This window comes from Haemorhous mexicanus, unplaced genomic scaffold, assembly GCF_027477595.1.
Source record: "Haemorhous mexicanus isolate bHaeMex1 unplaced genomic scaffold, bHaeMex1.pri scaffold_146_ctg1, whole genome shotgun sequence".
Classification (NCBI taxonomy): Eukaryota; Metazoa; Chordata; class Aves; order Passeriformes; family Fringillidae; genus Haemorhous; species Haemorhous mexicanus.
In genome coordinates, this window is record NW_026775997.1 from 46669 (window position 1) to 69590 (window position 22922).

The 22922-nt window shown below is 44.5% G+C and overlaps 1 protein-coding gene across 4 annotated transcripts in view; it reads left to right on the plus strand.

Annotated features, from left to right (window-relative positions):
* Positions 1 to 22922, plus strand: part of LOC132322820 (E3 ubiquitin-protein ligase RNF31-like) — a 33319-nt gene that overhangs the window by 1912 nt on the left and 8485 nt on the right. For 2 of the 4 annotated variants that reach the window (XM_059837525.1, XM_059837526.1), the window contains exons 3-10: positions 945 to 1097; positions 6252 to 6411; positions 10267 to 10320; positions 12476 to 12527; positions 13864 to 13899; positions 15541 to 16101; positions 17112 to 17396; positions 21028 to 21210. In XM_059837525.1, the coding sequence (XP_059693508.1) occupies positions 1094 to 1097; positions 6252 to 6411; positions 10267 to 10320; positions 12476 to 12527; positions 13864 to 13899; positions 15541 to 16101; positions 17112 to 17396; positions 21028 to 21210 (1335 nt within the window). In that variant the 5' untranslated portion in view covers positions 945 to 1093. Of the gene's footprint in view, positions 1 to 944; positions 1098 to 5445; positions 5515 to 6251; positions 6412 to 7374; positions 7532 to 10266; positions 10321 to 12475; positions 12528 to 13863; positions 13900 to 15540; positions 16102 to 17111; positions 17397 to 21027; positions 21211 to 22922 lie in introns of all 4 variants that reach the window. The other 2 variants (XM_059837527.1, XM_059837528.1) reach the window with 2 other exon arrangements.

Here is a 22922-nt window from a genome sequence, read left to right on the forward strand (position 1 = left end):
CAAATTCCCATTTTTTTTCCCCATTTTCCCCTCAGGAGCTGTGGGCTGCCCTGGAGCGGGCAATTGTGCACTGCCCAGCTGAGGCCAAGTTCCCCAAACCCCCCCAAACCCCCAAAAATCACCCAAAATCCCCGGATTCTTTTCCCAAATCCCCAAAATATCTGAATTTTCCCCCAAATTTTCTCAAAATTCCCATTTTTTCGCCAAAATTCCCATTTTTCCCCTCATGATCTGCGGGCTTCCCTTGAGGGGGCCCTGCTGCGCTGCCCAGCTGAGGCCAAGCTCCCCAAACCCCCCGTCCAAAGACCCCTTAAGAAAAACACAAAAAAACCCCAAAATACCCATTTTTTTTCCGCCAAAACTCCCAAATTTTCCCCAAAATTTCCATATTTTTCCCCAAATTCCCATTTATTTCCCATTTTCCCCTCAGGAGCTGCAGGCTGCCCTGGAAGGGGCCCTGCTGCGCTGCCCGGCTGAGACCGAGCTCCCCAACTCCCCCCTCAAAAACCCCTTAAAAAACCCCCAAAATTCCCATTTTCCCCCCAAATTTTCCCCAAATTCCCGTTTTTTCCCCATTTTCCCCTCAGGAGCTGTGGGCTGCCCTGGAGGGGGGCCCTGCTGCGCTGCCCAGCTGAGGCCAAGCTCCCCAAACACCCGTCCAAAGATCCCTTTAAAAAACCCAAAAACCCCCAAAATACCCAATTTTCTCCGCCAAAACTCCCAAATTTTCCCCCAAATTTCCATATTTTTCCCCATATTCCCATTTTTTTCCCATTTTCCCCTCAGGAGCTGCGGGCTGCCCTGGAGGGGGCCCTGCTGCGCTGCCTGGCTGAGGCCGAGCTCCCCAACTCCCCCCTCAAAAACCCCTTAAAAAACCCCCAAAATTCCCATTTTCCCCCCAAATTTCCCCCAAATTCCCGTTTTTTCCCCCATTTTCCCCTCAGGAGCTGCGGGCTGCCCTGGAGGGGGCGCTGCTGCGCTGCCCGGCTGAGGCCGAGCCCCCCGAGCTGGGCCCGGTGCTGCGGCTGCCGCTGCCCCCGACCCAGAAACTCAAACACCTGCAGGGGAACCAGATCCTGAGGGACAACCTGGAATGGGTGAGAAAATCAAATTTTTTTTGGTGTTTTAAGGGATTTTTTTTTATATTTTTAAATGGATTTTTATGGCTTTTTTTGGTTTTTAAATGGGATTGGTTTGATTTTTTTTAAATGGGATTTTTAAAGGATTTTTTGGGGTTTTTTTTGACGATTTTTTTGGATTTTTTGGGTAAATTTTGTGGATTTTTGGGTGGATTTTTTGGGGATTTTGGGAGGATTGTTTCAGTGATTTTTGGGTCTTTTTTGGGGTGATTATTTAGAATTTTGGTGAATTTTGGGGTTTTATTAAGTGAGTTTTAGGGATTTTTGGGTGGATTTTTTGGGGATATTTGGGTGAATTTTGGGGATTTTTTTAGGTGATATTGGGTGGCATTTTTGGGGATTGTAGCGTGATTTTTGTGGACTTTTTGGATGAATTTTTAGGATTTTTGGGGGGATATTTTGGGTGAATTTTGTGGGTTTCTTGGTGGATTTTTGGGGATTTTAGGGGGATTTTTTTGGGATATTTTGGGGATTTTTGGGGTTATTATTTAGAATTTTTTTGGTGAATTTGGGGGATTTTTGGAGTGAATTTTGTAGATTTTTTGGGTAAATTTTGGGGAATTTTGGGTGAATCTTTTGGGGATTTTGGGATTTTTTGCGATTATTTGGGGTGAAATTTGTGTGATATTTTGGTGATGATTATTTTGAATTTTTGTGATTTTTTGGAGTGAATTTTGGGGATTTTGGGGGGATTTTAGGGATTTTTGGGGGTGATTATGGGGGATTTTTAAGAATGGTTATTTTGATTTTTTGGGTGAATTTTTTGGGATTTTTTGGTGAATTTTTGGGGATTTTTTGGTGGATTTTAGAGATTTCTGGGGCGATTTTTTTTAGGATTTTTTGGGTGAATTTCATGGATTTCTGGGTGGATTTTTGGGGATTTCTGGGTGATTTCTTGGGATATTTTTGGGGTGAATTTTGGAGATTTTTGGGGTGATTATTTAAAACTTTTGGGGTGAATTTTGGGTTGAATTTTAAGGATTTTTGGTGGGATTTTTGGGTGGATTTTTGAGGCATTTTTTGTGGATTTTTGGGGTGATTTTGGGGGATTTTCGTGTGGTTTTTTGGGGGGATTTTTAGGGTGAATTTTGGGGATTTTTGGGGTGAATTTTAGGGATTTTGGGGTGATTTTTTAGGCATTTTTTGGGGTGAATTTTGGGGATTTTCGGGGTGATTTTGGGGGATTTTTGGGTGATTTTTTTGGGGTGAATTTTGGGGATTTTTGGGGTTATTTTGGGGGATTTTAGTGTGATTTTTTGGTGATTTTTTGAGGATTTTTTTGTGGATTTTTTGTGGATTTTTTGGGGTGAATTTGTGGATTTTTGGGGGGATTTTTGGGGGATTTTTTTGGCATGAATTTTGCTGAGTTTTGGGTGATTTTTAGAGGATTTTTTGGGGTGAATTTTGTGGATTTTTGGGTGATTTTGGGGGATTTTCTTGTGATTTTTTTTGTGCATTTTTTCTGTGAATTTTGGGGATTTTTTGGGGTGAATTTTGCGAATTTCTGGGTGGATTTTTTAGGGATTTTTGGGTAAATTTTCTGCATTTTGGGGTGAATTTTGCCACGATTTTTTAGGCGATTTTTGGGCGATTTTGGGGTGATTTTTTTGGGGTGAATTTTGGGATTTTTTACGCGACTTTTGGTGATTTTTTGGGGATTTTTTGGGGTGAATTTTGCGGATTTTTGGTGATTTTTTTGGGGGGATTTTTGGTGATTTTTTGGGTGATTTTGGGGCATTTTAGTGTGATTTTTTGGGGGATTTTTGGGGTGAATTTTGGGGATTTTTGGGGTGATTTTGGGGGATTTAATGTGATTTTTTGGGGGGATTTTTTGGGTGAATTTTGTTGATTTTTTGGATGAATTTTGGGGATTTTTGGGTGATTTTTTGGACAATTTTGGGGGGAATTTTTTGGGTGAATTTTGTGGATTTTTGGGGTGATTTTGGGGGATTTTAGTGTGATTTTTTGGGGGATTTTTGGGGTGAATTTTGGTGATTTTTTGGGTGAATTTTGGGGATTTTTTGGGGTGATTTTTTGGCATTTTTTAGGTGATTTTTTGTTGATTGTTCTGGGATTTTTTGGGTTAATTTTGGGGATTTTTGGATGGAATTTTGGGTGAATTTTTGGGGATATTTGGGTGAATTTTGGGGATTTTTTGGGTGAATTTTGGGGATTCTTGGGGTGATTTTAGGAGATTTTAGTGTGATTTTTTTGGGATTTTTGGGGTGAATTTTTGGGATTTTTGGGGTGAATTTTGGTGATTTTAGGGGTGATTTTTGGTGATTTTTTGGGCTGAATTTGTGGATTTTTTTAACCCCTTATTTCCCTTTCCCTCTACAATTTTCCCTTTTTTTCCCCTTAATTCCCCCCAAACTTTCCCCCTCTCTCCCCCAACCCCCAAAATTCCCATTTTTTCCCCCCAGACCCCCCAGGGTCTCCCCCTGGGGCTGCAATTTTGGGAATTTTCTGGGTGGATTTTTTAGGGATTTTGGGGTAAATTTTCTGCATTTTGGGGTGAATTTTGCCACGATTTTTTAGGTGATTTTTGGTGATTTTTTGGGATTTTTTTGGGGTGAATTTTGGGGATTTTTGGTGATTTTTTGGGTGAATTTTGGTGATTTTTTGGGCGATTTTGGGGGGAATTTTTGGGGTGAATTTTGTGGATTTTTGGGGTGAATTTTGGGGACTTTTTAGGTGATTTTTGGGTGATTTTTGGAGGATTTTTTTGGGGTGAATTTTGGTGATTTTTGGGGTGATTTTTTGGGAATTTTAGTGTGATTTTTTGGGGATTTTTAGGATGAATTTTGGGCATTTTTAGGGTGAATTTTGGGCATTTTTGGGGGTGAATTTTGGGGATTTTTGGGGTGATTTTGGGGGATTTTAGTGTGATTTTTTGGGGGTTTTTTTTTGTGATTTTTTTGGTGATTTTTTTGGGTGAACTTTGTGAATTTTTGGGTGATTTTTTGGGTGAATTTTGGACATTTTTCTAGGTGATTTTTTGTTGATTGTTCTGGGATTTTTTGGGTTAATTTTGGGGATTTTTGGATGGAATTTTTGGTGAATTTTTGGGGATATTTGGGTGAATTTTGGGGATTTTTTTGGGGTGAATTTTGGGGATTTTTGGGGTGATTTTGGGGGATTTAATGTGATTTTTTGGGGGATTTTTTGGGGTGAATTTTGTGGATTTTTGGGGTGATTTTGGGGGATTTTAGTGTGATTTTTTGGGGATTTTTGGGGTGAATTTTGGTGATTTTTTGGGTGAATTTTGGGGATTTTTTAGGTGATTTTTGGGCAATTTTGGGGGGATTTTTTGGTGATTTTGGGGTGAATTTTGGGGATTTTTTGGGTGATTTTTAGTGGAATTTTGGGGTGAATTTTGTGGATTTTTGGGGTGAATTTTGGTGATTTTTGGGGTGAATTTTGGTGATTTTTTGGGTAAACCCTGACGGATTTTTTTAACCCCCTTATTTCCCTTTCCCTCTACAATTTTCCCTTCTTTTCCCCCTTAATTCCCCCCAAACTTTCCCCTCTCTCCCCCAACCCCCAAAATTCCATTTTTCCCCCCCAAGACCCCCCAGGGTCTCCCCCTGGGGCTGCAATTTTGGGAATTTCTGGGTGGATTTTTTAGGGATTTTGGGGTAAATTTTCTGCATTTTTGGGTGAATTTTGCCACGATTTTTTTAGGCGATTTTTGGTGATTTTGGGGTGATTTTTTTGGGGTGAATTTTGGGGATTTTTGGTGATTTTTTGGGTGATTTTTGGTGATTTTTTTGGGCGATTTTGGGGGGATTTTTTGGGTAAATTTTGTGGATTTTTGGGGTGATTTTGGGGGATTTTAATGTGATTTTTTGGGGGATTTTTGGGGGTGAATTTTGGTGATTTTTTGGGTGATTTTGGGGGATTTTAATGTTATTTTTTGGGGGATTTTTGGGGTAATTTTGGTGATTTTTGGGGTGAATTTTGGGAATTTTTGGGTGATTTTTTGGCATTTTTTGGGGTGAATTTTGGTGGATTTTGGTGAATTTTGGTGATTTTTTGGGTGAATTTTGGGGATTTTTGGGTGATTTTTTTGGGGATTTTTTGGGGTGAATTTTGTGGATTTTTGGGGTGATTTTGGGGGATTTTAGTGTGATTTTTTGGTGATTTTTGGGGTGAATTTTGTTGATTTTTTGGGTAAACCCTGACGGATTTTTTAACCCCTTATTTCCCTTTCCCTCTACAATTTTCCCTTTTTTTCCCTTAATTCCCCCCAAATTTTTCCCCCTCTCTCCCCCAACCCCCAAAATTCCCATTTTTCCCCCCCAAGACCCCCCAGGGTCTCCCCCTGGGGCTGCAATTTTGGGAATTTCTGGGTGGATTTTTTAGGGATTTTGGGGTAAATTTTCTGCATTTTGGGGATGAACTTTCCACAATTTTTTAGGCGATTTTGGTGATTTTGGGGTGATTTTTTCGGGTGAATTTTGGGGATTTTTGGTGATTTTTTGGGTGAATTTTGGTGATTTTTTGGGTGAATTTTGGTGATTTTTGGGCGATTTTGGGGGGAATTTTTGGGGTGAATTTTGTGGATTTTTGGGGTGATTTTGGGGATTTTTGGGTGATTTTTTGGGGGATTTTTGGGGTGAATTTTGTGGATTTTTTGGGCGATTTTGAGGGGATTTTTTGGGGTGATTTTGGGGGATTTTCGTATGATTTTTTGGGGGGATTTTTGGGGTGAATTTTGGAGATTTTTGGGGTGATTTTGGGGGATTTTCGTGTGATTTTTTGGGGATTTTTGGCGTGAATTTTGGTGATTTTTTGGGTGAATTTTGGGGATTTTTGGGTGATTTTTTTGGCATTTTTTGGGGTGAATTTTGGGGATTTTTGGGGCGATTTTGGGGGATTTTAATGTGATTTTTTGGGGTATTTTGGGGTGAATTTTGGTGATTTTTTGGGGTGAATTTTGGTGGTTTTTGGGGTGAATTTTGGGGATTTTTTGGGCTGAATTTGTGGATTTTTTTAACCCCTTATTTCCCTTTCCCTCTACAATTTTCCCTTCTTTTTCCCCTTAATTCCCCCCAAACTTTCCCCCTCTCTCCCCCAACCCCCAAAATTCCCATTTTTCCCCCCCCCAAGACCCCCCAGGGTCTCCCCCTGGGGCTGCAGCAGCTGCGGACGGCGCTGAACATTCTAGAAAAGTACGGCCGGAACCTTCTGAGCCCCCGCCCCCCCTCGCCACTGGAGGGGGGTTCGTTTTGGCAACCCCGTCTTCAAATCCACCGTCGGAGCCATCCAGGTCAGAATTCCCCCCAAAAAATTCCCCAAAATCTCCTTTTTTCCCCTCAAAAATCCCATTTTCCTTCCCCCAAAAATTCAATTTTTTCCGGCCAAAAATTCAATTTTTTTCGGCCAAAAATTCGATTTTTTTTCAAGCCAAAATTGAATTTTTTTCCACATCAAAATTCTGTTGCGACCACAAAAATATTCTAAGAATTCCAACATTTTTCTGAAACCTAAAAATTCTCTTTTTTCACCCAAATTTCCATTTTCCCCCCCAAAAAAATCCCATTTTAACCAAAATTTCATTTTTTATCCCCAAAATTTTGCCTTTTCTCCCCATTAAACGCCTCACAAACTCATTGCAAATTTCACAATTTCTTTTGCAATCCTAAAATTTCTATTTTTCCCCAAAAAAAATTCAATTTTTCCCCCAAAAATTCACATTTTTTTCCCAAAATCCCTTCTTTTTTTAACAAAAAAATCCCCATTTTTTCCCCAAAATCTCCATTTTTCCCCCCAAAATTTCCCCATTTTTTCCATTTTTTCCCATTTTTCCCCCATTTCCCCCCTCCCAGTCCCTCCCAGTCCAAACCAGTAACCCACAATCCCAAACCAGTCCAAACCAGTAACTCCAAACTCCCATTTCCCCCCATTTTTAACCAATTTTCCCCCCATTTTTTCCATTTTTTTCCCCATTTTTTCCCCATTTCCCCCCTCCCAGTGCCCTCCCAGTGCCCTCCCAGTCCAAACCAGTAACCCCAGACCCCAAACCAGTACAAACCAGTAACCCCCAGTCCCAAACCAGTCCAAACCAGTAACCCCAAATCCCCATTTTTTTCCCATTTTTCCAGTTTTTTCCCCCATTTTTCCCCATTTTCCCCCCTCCCAGTCCCTCCCAGTGCCCTCCCAGTCCCTCCAGTCCCCTCCCAGTGCCCTCCCAGTGCCCTCCCAGTACAAACCAGTAACTCCCAGTTGGCAGGGCGGCCGGGCCGTGCTGAAGCTCCTGGGCTACAACGGAGGAGTCGGGGGAGGGGCTGAGCTTCCCCCCTCCCCCCCACGGGCCCCACCCCCCCCTGGTGGCCGCCGTCACCGCCGACGTCCTGGTGCTGCGGGCTGAGCTGGACCTGCTCTTACTGGTTTGGACTGGTTTATACTGGAGGGCACTGGGAGGGCACCGGGAGGGGGGAAATGGGGGAAAATGGGGAAAAAATGGGTAAGAAAGGGTTAAAAATGGGGGAAAATGGGGACTGGGGGTTACTGGTTTAGACTGGTTTGGGACTGGGGGTTACTGGTTTGGACTGGTTTATACTGGGAGGGCACTGGGAGGGGCACCGGGAGGGGGGAAATGGGGGGAAAATGGGGAAAAATGGGGAAAAAATGGGGAAAAATAGGGGAGAAAGGGTTAAAAACTGGGGAAAATGGGGATTTGGGGTTACTGGTTTGTACTGGTTTGGGACTGGGGGTTACTGGTTTGTACTGGGCGGGACTGGGAGGGACTGGGTGGGGGGAAATGGGGGAAAAATGGGAAAAAATGGGGAAAAAAAAGGGAAAAAAAGGGTTAAAAATGGAGGAAAATGGGGGTTTGGGGTTACTGGTTTGTACTGGTTTGGGACTGGGAGTTACTGGTTTGTACTGGTTTATACTGGGAGGGACTGGGAGGGCACTGGGAGGGGGGAAATGGGGGAAAAAAATGGGAAAAAATGGGGAAGAAAGGGTTAAAAATGGAGGGAAATGGGGGAAATGGGGGTTTGGGGTTACTGGTTTGTACTGGTTTGTACTGGTTTGGGACTGGGGGTTACTGGTTTGTACTGGGAGGAACTGGGAGGGCACCGGGAGGGGGGGGAATGGGGGGAAAATGGGGAAAAAATGGGAAAAAACGGGGAAGAAAGGGTTAAAAATGGAGGGAAATGGGGGAAATGCAGGTTTGGGGTTACTGGTTTGTACTGGTTTGGGACTGGGGGTTACTGGTTTGGACTGGTTTATACTGGGAGGGACTGGGAGGGACTGGGAGAGGGGAAATGGGGGAAAAAACGGGAAAAAATGGGGAAAAATGGGGAAGAAAGGGTTAAAAATGGAGGAAAATGGGGGTTTGGGGTTACTGGTTTGTACTGGTTTGGGACTGGGGGTTACTGGTTTGAACTGGTTTATACTGGGAGGGCACTGAGAGGGGGGGAAATGGGGGAAAAATGGGGAAAAAAAGGGAAAAAATGGGAAAAAAAGGGTTAAAAATGGGGGAAAATGGGGTTTGGGGTTACTGGTTTGTACTGGTTTGGGACTGGAGGGACTGGTTTATACTGGGAGGGCACTGGGAGGGCACTGGGAGGGGGGAAATGGGGAAAAAAATGGGGAAAAATGGGGGAAAAATGGGGAAGAAAGGGTTAAAAATGGAGGAAAATGGGGTTTGGGGTTACTGGTTTGTACTGGTTTGTACTGGTTTGTACTGGTTTGGGACTGGGGGTTACTGGTTTGAACTGGTTTATACTGGGAGGCACTGGGAGGGACTGGGAGAGGGGAAATGGGGAAAAATGGGGAAAAAAAAGGGGAAAAAAAGGGTTAAAAATGGAGGAAAATGGGGGTTTGGGGTTACTGGTTTGTACTGGTTTGTACTGGTTTGGGACTGGGGGTTACTGGTTTGAACTGGTTTATAGTGGGAGGGCACTGGGAGGGACTGGCGAGGGGGAAATGGGAAAAAATGGGGAAAAATGGGGGAAAAATGGGGAAGAAAGGGTTAAAAATGGGGGAAAATGGGGGTTTGGGGTTACTGGTTTGTACTGGTTTGGGACTTGGGGGTCTACTAGTTTGAACTGGTTTATACTGGGAGGCACTGGGAGGGACTGGGAGGGGAGAAATGGGGAAAAAATGGGGGAAAATGGGGAAAAAGGGGTTAAAAATGGAGGAAAATGGGGGAAATGGGGGTTTGGGGTTACTGGTTTGTACTGGTTTGTACTGGTTTGGGACTGGGGGTTACTGGTTTGGACTGGTTTATACTGGGAGGGCACTGGGAGGGCACCGGGAGGGGGGGAATGGGTTAAAATGGGGAAAAATGGGGAAGAAAGGGTTAAAAATGGAGGAAAATTGGGGTTTGGGGTTACTGGTTTGTACTGGTTTGTACTGGTTTGGGACTGGGGGTTACTGGTTTGTACTGGGAGGGACTGGGAGGGGACTGGGAGGGGGGAAATGGGGGAAAAATGGGGAAAAAAAGGGAAAAAATGGGAAAAAAAGGGTTAAAAATGGGGGGAAAATGGGGATTTGGGGTTACTGGTTTGGACTGGTTTGGGACTGGGAGTTACTGGTTTGAACTGGTTTATACTGGGAGGCACTGGGAGGGACTGGGAGGGCGGAAATGGGGGAAAAATGGGGAAAAACGGGGGGAAAATGGGGAAGAAAGGGTTAAAAATGGGGGAAATGGGGGTTTGGGGTTACTGGTTTGTACTGGTTTGTACTGGTTTGGGACTGGGGGTTACTGGTTTGTACTGGGAGGGACTGGGAGGGGACTGGGAGGGGGAAATGGGGAAAAATGGGGAAAAAAGGGTTAAAAATGGGGGGAAATGGGGGTTTGGGGTTACTGGTTTGTACTGGTTTGTACTGGTTTGTACTGGTTTGGGACTGGGGGTTGCTGGTTTGTACTGGGAGGGGACTGGGGGTTACTGGTTTGTACTGGTTTGTACTGGGATGGGATGTGGTGGCACTGGGAAGGAGTTACAGGGATAAAAATTGGGAAAAGTGAGATTTTTTTACACTGCTTTATACTGGTTTGTACTGGTTCATACTGGTTTTACTGGTCCATACTGGTTTGTACTGGTTTTTACTGGTTTTACTGGTCCGTACTGGTTTGTACTGGTTTTTACTGGTTTTTCCCCTCCCCCACCAGAACCAACACCCGAACCCCCAGTTCTTCACCCAGATCTTACTGGGAGAGGATGAGGTGAGACTGGTTTGTACTGGTTTATACTGGTTTGAACTGGTTTATACTGGTTTATACTGGTTTTACTAGTTTGAACTGGTTTTAACTGGAAAGGGACAGGGAGGGGACTGGGGCTTACTGGTTTATACTGGGAGGAGACCAGGCAAGACCGGTTTATACTGGTTTGAACTGGTTTATACTGGTTTGAACTGGTTTAGACTGGTTTTACTGGTTTATACTGGGAAAAAATTGGGAGGGAACTGGGAGGGGACTGGTTTATACTGGTTTATACTGGGAGGGAAGTGGAAGCTGCTAAACTGGTTTGAACTGGTTTCTACTGGTTTTAGGTGGGAGGGGACTGGGAGGGCAATGGTTTGTACTGGTTTATACTGGTTTGAACTGGGAGAAAACTGGGAAGGAACTGGGAGGGCACCATTTATACTGGTTTAGACTGGTTTAGACTGGTTCATACTGGTCCATACTGGTCCATACTGGTCCATACCGGTCCATACTGGTCCATACTGGTCCATACTGGTCCATACTGGTCCATACCGGTCCATACCGGTCCATACTGGTCCATACCGGTCCGTACTGGTCCGTACTGGTCCGTACTGGTCCATACTGGTCCGTACTGGTCCATACTGGTCCATACCAGTCCATACTGGTCCATACCAGTCCATACTGGTTTATACCGGTCCGTACTGGTCCATACTGGTCCGTACTGGTCCATACTGGTCCATACCGGTACATACTGGTCCATACCGGTCCATACTGGTCCATACTGGTCCATACTGGTCCATACTGGTCCATACCGGTCCATACCGGTCCATACTGGTCCATACCGGTCCGTACTGGTCCGTACTGGTCCGTACTGGTCCATACTGGTCCGTACTGGTCCATACTGGTCCATACCAGTCCATACTGGTCCATACCAGTCCATACTGGTTTATACCGGTCCGTACTGGTCCATATTGGTCCGTACTGGTCCATACTGGTCCATACCGGTACATACTGGTCCATACCGGTCCATACTGGTCCATACTGGTCCATACTGGTTTATACTGGTCCATACTGGTCCATACTGGTCCATACCGGTCCATACTGGTCCGTACTGGTCCATACTGGTCCATACCGGTCCATACTGGTCCATACTGGTCCGTACTGGTCCATACTGGTCCGTACTGGTCCGTACTGGTCCGTACTGGTCCATACCGGTCCATACTGGTCCATACCGGTCCATACCGGTCCATACTGGTCCATACTGGTCCGTACTGGTCCATACCGGTCCATACTGGTCCATACTGGTCCGTACTGGTCCGTACCGGTCCATACTGGTCCGTACTGGTCCGTACTGGTCCGTACTGGTCCGTACCGGTCCATACCGGTGCATACTGGTCCATACCGGTCCATACCGGTCCATACTGGTCCATACTGGTCCATACCGGTCCATACTGGTCTGTACCGGTCCATACTGGTCCATACTGGTCCATACTGGTCCATACCGGTCCATACTGGTCCGTACTGGTCCATACTGGTCCATACTGGTCCATACTGGTCTGTACTGGTCCATACCGGTCCATACCGGTCCATACCGGTCCATACCGGTCCATACTGGTCCATAGTGGCCCATACTGGTCCATACCGGTCCGTACTGGTCCATACTGGTCCATACTGATCCGTACCGGTCCATACTGGTCCATACTGGCCCATACTGGTCCATACCGGTCCATACTTGTCCATACTGGTCCATACCGGTCCATACCGGTCCATACTGGTCCATACTGGTCCATACTGGTCCATACTGGTCCGTACTGATCCGTACCGGTCCATACTGGTCCCTACTGGTCCGTACTGGTCCATACCGGTCCATACTGGTCCATACTGGTCCGTACTGGTCCGTACCGGTCCATACTGGTCCGTACTGGTCCGTACTGGTCCGTACTGGTCCGTACCGGTCCATACCGGTGCATACTGGTCCATACCGGTCCATACCGGTCCATACTGGTCCATACTGGTCCATACTGGTCCATACTGGTCTGTACCGGTCCATACTGGTCCATACTGGTCCATACTGGTCCATACCGGTCCATACTGGTCCATACTGGTCCATACTGGTCCATACTGGTCCATACTGGTCCGTACTGGTCCCTACTGGTGCTCTCTGGCTCCCCTGCAGTGGCCGCTGCTGTCGGAGGCTCTCCCTGCTCGGGCCCCGCTCCTCCCGGCCGGTACGGGGGAAACAATTTGGGAATTTTGGGGGGAAAAATTGGGAATTTTGGGGAAAAAAATAATTGGGAATTTTGGGGAAAAAATGGGAATTTTGGGGGAAAAAAAGGGCATTTTGTGGGAAAAAAATGGGAATTTTGGGGGGAAAAATTGGGAATTTTGGGGGAAAAATTGGGAATTTTGGGGGGAAAAATTGGGAATTTTGGGGGGAAAAATTTGGGAATTATGGGGGGAAAAATTTGGGAATTATGGGGGAAAAATGGGAATTTTGGGGGGGAAAATGGGAATTTTGGGGGTAAAAATTTGGGAATTATGGGGAAAAATGGGAATTTTGGGGAAAAAAAATTTGGAATTTTGGGGGGAAAATTTTGAAATTTTTGGGAGAAATGGGAATTTTGGGGCGAAAAAATTGGGAATTTCGGGGGGGAAAATTTTGAATTTTGGGGGGAAAATTTTGACATTTTGGGGGGAAAAATGGGAATTTTGGGGGGGAAAAATGGGAATTTTGGGGGGGAAAAATTTGGAATTTTGGTTGGAAAAATTTGGAATTTTGGGGGGAAAAATGGGAATTTTGGGGGAAAAATGGGAATTTTGGGGGGAAAAATTGGGAATTATGGGGGGAAAAATTTGGGAATTATGGGGGAAAAAGTGGGAATTTTGGGGGGAAAAATGGGAATTTTGGGGAGAAAAAATTGGGAATTTTGGGGGGGAAAATGGGAATTTTGGGGAGGAAAAATTGGGAATTTTAGGGGAAAAATGGGAATTTTGGAAGGAAAAATTGGGAATTTTGGGGGGGAAATTTGGAATTTTTGGGGGAAAAATTGGGAATTTTGGGGGGAAAAATGGGAATTTTGAGGGAAAAAAAATTGGGAATTTTGGGGGGAAAAAATTGGAATTTTTGGGGGGAAATATGAATTTTGTGGGGAGGAAAAATTGGGAATTATGGGGGGAAAATTTTGAAATTTTGGGAGGAAAAAATGGGAATTTTGGGGGAAAAAAATGGGAATTTTGCGGAAAAAAAATTGGGAATTTTGGGGGGAAAATGGGAATTTTGGGGGGGAAAATTGGGAATTTTGGGGGGAAAAAATTGGAATTTTGGGGGGAAAAAATGGGAATTTTGGGGAAAAAAAATTGGGAGTTACGGGGGAAAAATGGGAATTTTGGGGGGGAAAAATGGGAATTTTGGGGGGAAAAAATGGGAATTTTGGGGGGGAAAATTTGGGAATTTTGGTGGAAAAAATGTTTTTTGTTGCAGGTGAGGAGGGGGTGGGGGAGGGGCGGGGCTGGGCGTGTCGCAGCTGCACCTTCCGGAACCCCTCCCCCAACGTCCTGTGCCAGGTGTGCGAGAGACCCCGGCTGGCACGGAGACCCCAGGTGAGGAACATTCCAGAACAAATCCAAATTTTGGGGGGAGAAATGGGAATAGTGAGAGCGAAAAATGAACATTTTATCCAAAAATTGGGAGTTTAGGGGGAAAAAATGGAATTTTTAACAGGAAAAATGGGAATTTTTGGGGAAAAAATGGAATTTTATGTGAAAAAAATTGGAATTTTTCTAAGAAAAAATAGGATTTGTCTACTAAAAATTAGGGGTTTTATAAAAAAAGGGAGTTTTTAACCTAAAAATGGAATTTTTGTAGAAAATTTGGGAGGTTTTAAGAGAAAAAATGGAATTTTTGGAAAAAAATTACAGATTTTAGGCAAAAAATGGGAATTTTAAACGACACGGATGCCCCAGGTGAGAAATTTTATTTAAAAATAGAAATTTTGGGAAAAAAATTTGGATTTTTTAGACAAAAAAAGAAATTTTTATCAAAACAGTGGGAATTGAGAAAAAAAATTGAATTTTTAGGAGCAAAAATTGGAATTTTTAGGGAAAAAAATGGAATTTTGTATTGCTTTTCCTATGAAAAAAATGGAATTTTTGTGCAAGAAAATGGAATTTTTGTACTTAAAATTGGGGGCTTTATAAGAAAAGGGAATTTTTTGCCAAAAAATGGAATTTTTTGTGAAAAAATTGGGAGTTTTACATAGAAAAAAATTGAAGTTTTGGTAAAAAAAATGTGAGTTTTTAGGGAAAAAATGGGAATTTTGATTTGGGATGAGGCCCCAGGTAAGGAATGGGGAATTTTATTTAAAAAATGGGAATTTGAGGAAAAAATTGGGAAGATTTAGAGCAAAAATGAAAATTTTATTAATAAAGTGGGACTTTAAGAAAAAAAATGAATTTTAAGAAGCAAAATAGGAAAGTTTAGGGAAAAAAATGGAATTTTTATGGAAAAAAATGAAATGTTTTAAATGACATTTGGGAGATTTCAGAAAAATGGGAATTTTAAACCAAAAAAATGGAAATTTTGTGCAAAAATTGGGAGTTTTTAGGCAAAAATGGGGATTTTTATTTGGCACAGAGGTCCCAGGTGAAAAATTTTATTAAAAAAATTGAAATTTTTGGCAAAAATTGAGAATATTAGCAGTTAAAAATGACATTTTTATCCAATAATTGGTAGTTTAGGAATGAAAATTACATTTTTAGGAGCAAAAATAGGAATTTTTAGGGAAAAAAATGGATTTTTATCTGAAGAGAATCGGAGGTTTTGGGTGAAAAAATGAAATTTTCGACTAAAAATTGGGAAATTTTCTACAAGAGGGAATTTTATCCTAAAAAAATGGAATTTTTGTACAAAAATCGGGAGATTCAGGAGAAAAATTGGAATTTTGGAAGGGAATCATTGGGTTTAAAAGAGAAAAAAATGAATTTTGGAAATAATAAAAAAGAGTTGAAATTTTGTTTCAAAATGGGGATTTTTAGGAGGAAAAAATGGAGGAAAAATTGGAATTTTTGGGCAAAAAAAGAAAATTTGAGAGGAAAAAATGAATTTTTGTCGGAAAAAAAGGGAGGTTTGGGGGGGAAAAAGGGGAATTAGGGGGAAAAAAGGTAATTTTGGGTGAAAAAAAGGAAATTTTGGGTGAAAAAAAGGGAAATTTTGGGTGAAATTTGCGAATTTCTGTTGGCCAGGCAAGCCCCGCCCCCTCCCAGCTCTGGCCCTGCCCCCGCTGCACCTTCCTGAACAGAGGCCACGCCCCCGAGTGCGAGATGTGCGGTGCTGACCACGCCCCTTTAGATGACGTCACTTTGGGAGTGACCACGCCCACCCATGGGGTTGTTGGTGTCACTTCCGGGTCCGACTCCGCCTCTTCCGGTGGAATTTCAACAACTTCCGGGTCTGGCTCTGCCTCTTCCGGTGTTGCTAACTCCACTTCCGGGTCTGCTGATGCCACTTCCGGTTTGACAAAACCGACTTCCGGTGCCGGCAATTCCACTTCCGGTATTGCCACATCATCCTCTGGCATCACAAAAGCCACTTCCGGTGCTGGCGATTCCACTTCCGGTGTTCAACATTCTACTTCCGGTGTTGGAAAAGCCACTTCCGGTGTTGAGGATTCGACCGGTGGTGTTGCAAGCGGCACTTCCGGGTGTGCTGAGCTCACTTCCGGGTGCGGCCCCGCCCCTTCCCGTGATGCTTTGCGGCAGCGGAAGCTTCTGGAGGACGGGCGGCGCCTGGTGGAGCTGGTCAGGGTGAGGGGGAGGGGGGAAAATGGCGGAAATTTGGGGCATTTTGGGGAAAATTTGGGGAATTTCGGGAGGAATTTCCAGGAATTTGGGATTTTTTGGAGTTTTGGTGAAATTTTTGAAGGGGTTTGAGAAGATTTTGGGAGAAATTTGGGGATTTTGGGGGAATTTTAGGGGGATTTCGGGAGGGATCTGAGGAAATTTGGGGGAATTTTGGGAAATTTTGGGAATTTTTGTGGAATTTTGGGAGGAATTTCAGGAGATTTTGGGGAAAATTTGAGCGATTTTGGGGAGTTTTATGAATTGTTATGGAATTTTGGGAAATTTTGGGGGAAACTTGGACAGTTTTAGGGAATTTTTATAATTTTTTTGTGGAAATTTTGGGGGAAATTCTTGGAAAATTTTGGAATTTTTATGGGTTTTTTTGGGATGGGCTTGAGGGGATTTTTGGAGAATTTGGGGAATTTTGGGGAATTTTTCTTAATTTTGAGAAATTTGGTAATTTTTGGAATGAATTTGAGGAGATTTTTGGGGAGATTTAGGAAGTTTTTGAAAATTTGGGGAAATTTTTGTGGAATTTTGGGGAAATAATGAAATGATGGAATGGATTTCAGGAGATTTTGGGGGAAATTTGGTCAATTTTGGAAAAATTTGAGTGAATTTGGGAAATTTTTTGTAGAATTTGGGTAAATTTGGAATGGATTTCAGGAGATTTTGGGGGAAATTTGGGGGATTTTGAGAAAATTTTTGAAAATTTTGGGATTTTTGGGAGGAATTTTGAGGCAGATTTGGGCCATTTTAGGGAATTTTGGGAGGAATTTCAGGGCATTTTTGGGGTAAATTTGGTGAATTTTGGGAAATTTTGGGAAATTTTGGGTATTTTGTGGATCTTAGGGAAGGATTTGAAAAGATTTTGGGGGAAATTTGGGGAATTTTGGTGAAAATTTGAGGATTTTTGTCGAATTTTTGGTGAATTTTTGGATTTTTTTCCGGAATTTTCTCTCCCCTCCCCCCAGGCCGCCGAATCCCAGGGGCTCCCCCCGGAATCCCTTGGCCCCGCCCCTTTCTCCGACCTTCCGGAAGCTTCCGGCCCCGCCCCCAGCCCCGAATCCCAAATCCGGCACTTCCGGAGCCGCCTCGGGGGGGTCCTCAAGGCCCTCGTGGGGGCGGGGCTTGAGGAAGAAGAGGGCGGGGCCTCCCTGGGGCCGTTCTCATTGGCCGAAGCTGCCTGGGCGTGGCTGGAGGGGGAGGGGCAGCTGGAGCGGGCTCGCCGTGCTCTGATTGGCCGGAGGAAGCAGCAGGTGAGAGGGGGCGTGGCTTGGAGGTTGGGAGGAAAGTGGTGAGAATTGGGGGCGGGGCTTAAAATTTGGGGTGAAAATGGCGGAAATTGGGTCCAAATTTAGGAAATTGGGGGCGTGGCTTAAAATTCAAATTCAACCTGGCTGAATTGAGGGGCGGGGCCTAAAATTTGAGTTCAAGATGGCAGAATTTGGGGGTGGGGCCTAAAATTTATGTCCAAAATGGCGGAAATTTGGGGGTGGGGCCTAAAATTTGGGTCCAAAATGGCGGAAATGGGTTTCAAAATGGAGGAAATGAGGGGCGTGGCCTAAAAATTTAGATCCAAAATGGCTGAATTTAGAGGCGTGGCCTAAAGTTTGGGTGGAATATTGGGGGCGGAGCTTTAATTGTTGGGGCATGGTGAAAAAATGGCGGAAATTAGGGGCGGGGCTTCAACAATTTGGGGGTGGGGCTTAAAAATTTACGTCCAAAATGGAGGAAATCCATTCCAAAATGGCTGAATTTGGGGCGGGGCTTAAAAACTGGGGGTGGAGCTTCACAAATTGAGTCCAGATTTATGGAATTTGGGGGCGGGGCTTAATATTTAAATACAAGGTGGTGTCATTTTGGGGGCGGGGCTTCCCAAATTAGGCCGAAAATGGTGGAACTTGGGGGCGGGGCTTAAAATGTCATTACAATATGGTGGGAATTGGGGGCGGGGCTTAAAATTTGGGGTGAAAATGGCGGAAATTGGGTCCAAATTAAGGAAATTGGGGGCGTGGCTTAAAATTTGAATTCCACCTGGCTGAATTAAGGGGCGGGGCCTAAAATTTGAGTTCAAGATGGCAGAATTTGGGGGTGGGGCTTAAAATTTATGTCCAAAATGGCGGAAATTTGGGGGTGGAGCCTAAAATTTGGGTCCAAAATGGCGGAAATGGGTTTCAAAATGGAGGAAATGAGGGGCGTGGCCTAAAAATTTAGATCTAAAATGGCTGAATTTGGAGGCGTGGCCTAAAGTTTGGGTGGAATATTGGGGGCGGAGCTTTAATTGTTGGGGCATGGTGAAAAAATGGCGGAAATTAGGGGCGGGGCTTCAACAATTTGGGGGTGGGGCTTAAAAATTTAAGTCCAAAATGGAGGAAATCCATTCCAAAATGGCGGAATTTGGGGCGGGGCTTAATTTTTGGGGGTGGAGCTTCACAAATTGAGTCCAGATTTATGGAATTTGGGGGCGGGGCTTAATATTTAAATACAAGGTGGTGTCATTTTGGGGGCGGGGCTTCCCAAATGAGGCCCAAAATGGTGGAACTTGGGGGCGGGGCTTAAATACAATATGGTGCGAATTGGGGGCGGGGCTTCACCATTTGGGGCGGGGCTTTGGGGTTTAGAGGAAATGAGGGGAAATGGGGTGTGGGTGGGGCTTAGGGAGTGGGAGGGGCTACACTCTCCATATAAGGGCATGGGCAGGGTTTAAAGTGGGTTTTACTGGTTTAAACTGGTTTATACTGGTTTATACTGGTCCAAACCAGTCCTAACCAGTCCAGACCATTCCAGACTGGTTTGTACTGGTCCATACTGGTCCAAACTGGTTTATACTGGTTTAAAATATTCAAATTATGCAAATTTTGTTTAAAAATGGCGGTTTTAGTGAATTTTATTGGTTTTTAATTTTTTTTACTGGTTTGTACTGGTTCATACTGGTTTAAACCAATCCAAACCAGTCCAAACTAGTCCATACTGGTTTGTACTGGTCCAAACTGGTTTATACTGGTTTTTACTGGATCAAAATGTGCAAATTAGGCAGATTTTGGGTTAAAAATGGAAGTTTTGGAGATTTTTATGGGTCTTTACTGGTTTGTACTGGTTTATACTGGTCCAAACCAATCCTAACCAGTCCAGACCGGTCCATACTGGTTTGTACTGGTCTGAACTGGTGCGAACTGGTTTATACTGGTCCAAAAATATGCAAATTAGGCAGATTTAGGGATAAAAACTGGGATTTTGGAGATTTTTATGAGTCTTTACTGGTTTGTACTGGTTTATACTGGTCCAAACCAATCCTAACCAGTCCAGACCAGTCCATACTGGTTTGTACTGGTCCAAACTGGTCCGTACTGGTTTATACCGGTCCAAAAATATGCAAATTAGGCAGATTTTGGGTTAAAAATGGGAATTTTGGTGAATTTTATGGGTCTTTACTGGTTTGTACTGGTTTATACTGGTCCAAACCAATCCTAACCAGTCCAGACCGGTCCAGACTGGTTTGTACTGGTCTGAACTGGTCCAAACTGGTTTATACCAGTCCAAAAATATGCAAATTAGGCAGATTTAGGGATAAAAACTGGAATTTTGGAGATTTTTGTGGGTCTTTACTGGTTTGTACTGGTTTATACTGGTCCAAATCAATCCTAACCAGTCCAGACCGGTCCATACTGGTTGGTACTGGTCTGAACTGGTCCAAACTGGTTTGTACCGGTCCAAAAATATGCAAATTAGGCAGATTTTGGGTTAAAAATGGGAATTTTGGTGAATTTTAGGGGTTTTTACTGGTTTGTACTGGTTTATACTGGTCCAAACCAATCCAAACCAGTCTAAACAGGTCCAAACTGGTTTGTACTGGTCCAAACTGGTTTATACTGGTTTTTACTGGATCAAAATATGCAAATTAGGCAGATTTTGGGTTAAAAATGGAAATTTTGGAGATTTTTATGGGTCTTTACTGGTTTGTACTGGTTTATACTGGTTCAAACCAATCCAAACCAGTCTAAACAGGTACAAACTGGTTTGTACTGGTCCAAACTGGTCCACAGTGTTTTATACTGGTCCAAAAATATGCAAATTAGGCAAATTTAGGGGTAAAAACTGGAATTTTGGAGATTTTTATGGGTCTTTACTGGTTTGTACTGGTTTATACTGGTCCAAACCAATCCTAACCAGTCCAGACCGGTCCAGACTGGTTTGTACTGGTCCAAACTGGTCCAAAGTGTTTTATACTGGTCCAAAATATGCAAATTAGGCAGATTTTGGGTTAAAAATGGGAATTTTGGCGAATTTTCTGGGTCTTTACTGGTTTGTACTGGTGTATACTGGTCCAAACCAATTTAACCATTCCAGACCGGTCCATACTGGTTTGTACTGGTCCAAACTGGTCCAAAGTGTTTTATACTGGTCCAAAATATGCAAATTAGGCAGATTTTGGGTTAAAAATGGGAATTTTGGTGAATTTTATGGGTCTTTACTGGTTTGTACTGGTTTATACTGGTCCAAACCAATCCTAACCAGTCCAGACCGGTCCATACTGGTTTGTACTGGTCCGAACTGGTCCAAACTGGTTTGTACCGGTCCAAAAATATGCAAATTAGGCAGATTTAGGGTTAAAAATGGGAATTTTGGTGAATTTTATGGGTCTTTACTGGTTTGTACTGGTTTATACTGGTCCAAACCAATCCAAACCAGTCCAGACCAGTCCATACTGGTTTGTACTGGTCCAAACTGGTCCAAACTGGTTTATACCAGTCCAGAATATGCAAATTAGGCAGATTTTGGTCTTAAAAACGGGAGTTTTGGTGCGTTTACTGGTTTAAACCGGTCCAAACCGGTTCATACTGGTCCGTACTGGTTCAAACTGGTCCAAACTGGTTTGTACTGGTGCAGCTCCGCCTCCTGGCCAGCCTGGGGTTCCCCGAGGCCGCCCCCGTGGCGGCGGCGCTGCAGCGGCAGCGGGGCAGCCACTGGGGGGCGCTGTGCGAGCTGCAGCGGCTCAGGCTCCGCCCCTTCCGCCTACGTCAGCAGCAGGGGGCGGAGCCAGGGCTGGACTTCAATCAGCCCGACCAGCAGGTGACTGGTGGGGACTGGGAGGGACTGGGAGGGACTGGGGAGGGGTTTGGGGGCTACTGGTTTGTACTGGTTTATACTGGGAGGGACTGGGAGGGGGTTTGGGTGTTACTGGTTTGTACTGGGAGGGACTGGGAGGGAACTGGGAGGGGTTTTAAGGGTTACTGGTTTGTACTGGTTTGTACTGGGAGGGACTGGTAGGGATTTCAAGGGTTACTGGTTCGGACTGGTTTGTACTGGGGTGGACTGGGAGGGATTGGAGGGGAACTGGAATGGGAGTTTGGGTGATACTGGTTTGTACTGGGAAGGACTGGGATGGGATTTGGGGTTACTGGGATGAACTGGGAGGGGTTTCAGGGGTTACTGGTTTGTACTGGGAGGGACTGGAGGGACTGGGAGGGGTTTTAAGGGTTACTGGTTTGGACTGGGAGGAACTCGGAGGACCTGGGAGGGGGTTTGGGGGTTACTGGTTTGTACTGGGAGGGACTGGGAGGGAACTGGGAGGGACTGGGAGGGAGTTTAAGAGTTACTGGTTTGTACTGGGAGGGACTGGAGGGACTGGGAGGGACTGGCATGGACTGGGAGGGACTGGGAGGGAACTGGGAGGGACTGGGAGGAACTGGGAGGGAACTGGGAGGGAACTGGGAGGGGTTTTAAGGGTTACTGGTTTGGACTGGGAGGGACTGGGAGGGAACTGGGAGGGACTGAGAGGGGGTTTGGGTGTTACTGGTTTGGACTGGGAGGGACTGGGAGGGACTGGGAAGGGGTTTGGGGGTTATTGGTTTGGACTGGGAGGGACTGGGAGGGACTGGGAGGGAGTTTGGGTGTTACTGGTTTGTACTGGGAGGGACTGGGAGGGAGTTTAAGAGTTACTGGTTTGTACTGGGAAGGACTGGGATGGGATTTGGGGTTACTGGGATGAACTGGGAGGGGTTTTAGGGGTTACTGGTTTGTACTGGGAGGGACTGGGAGGGAACTGGGAGGGGTTTTAAAGGTTACTGGTTTGTACTGGGAGGGACTGGGAGGGACTGGGAGTGGTTTTAAGGGTTACTGGTTCGGACTGGTTTGTACTGGGGCGGACTGGGTGGGACTGGGAGGGACTGGGAGTGGTTTTAAGGGTTACTGGTTTGTACTGGGAAGGTATGGGATGGGATTTGGGGTTACTGGGATGAACTGGGAGGGGTTTTAGGGGTTACTGGTTTGTACTGGGAGGGACTGGGAGGGACTGGGAGGGGGTTTAGGGGTACTGGGAGTGGATTTGGGGTTACTGGTCCATACTGGTTTTGTGTTTTTCTGTTCTGGTTTTGCATTTTTTCTTACTGGTTTATACTGGTTTATACTGGTATGGTTACTGGGATGAACTGGGGTGAACTGGGATGAATTGGGAGTGGATTTAGGGTTACTGGGATGAACTGGGAGTGGATTTGGGCTTACTGGGATGAACTGGTTTCATGTTTTCCATTATTGGGTTCATTTATTTCCTTACTGGTTTATACTGGTTTCTACTGGTTCCTACTGGTTTATACTGGTTTATACTGGTATGGTTGCTGGGATGAACTGGGAGTGAATTTGGGTTTACTGGGATGAACTGGGAGGAGGTTTGGCCTTACTGGTTTGGGATTTTTCCTTACTGGTTTCATTTATTCCAATACTGGTCCATACTGGTTCATACTGGTTTATACTGGTTTATACTGGTATGGTTACTGGGATGAACT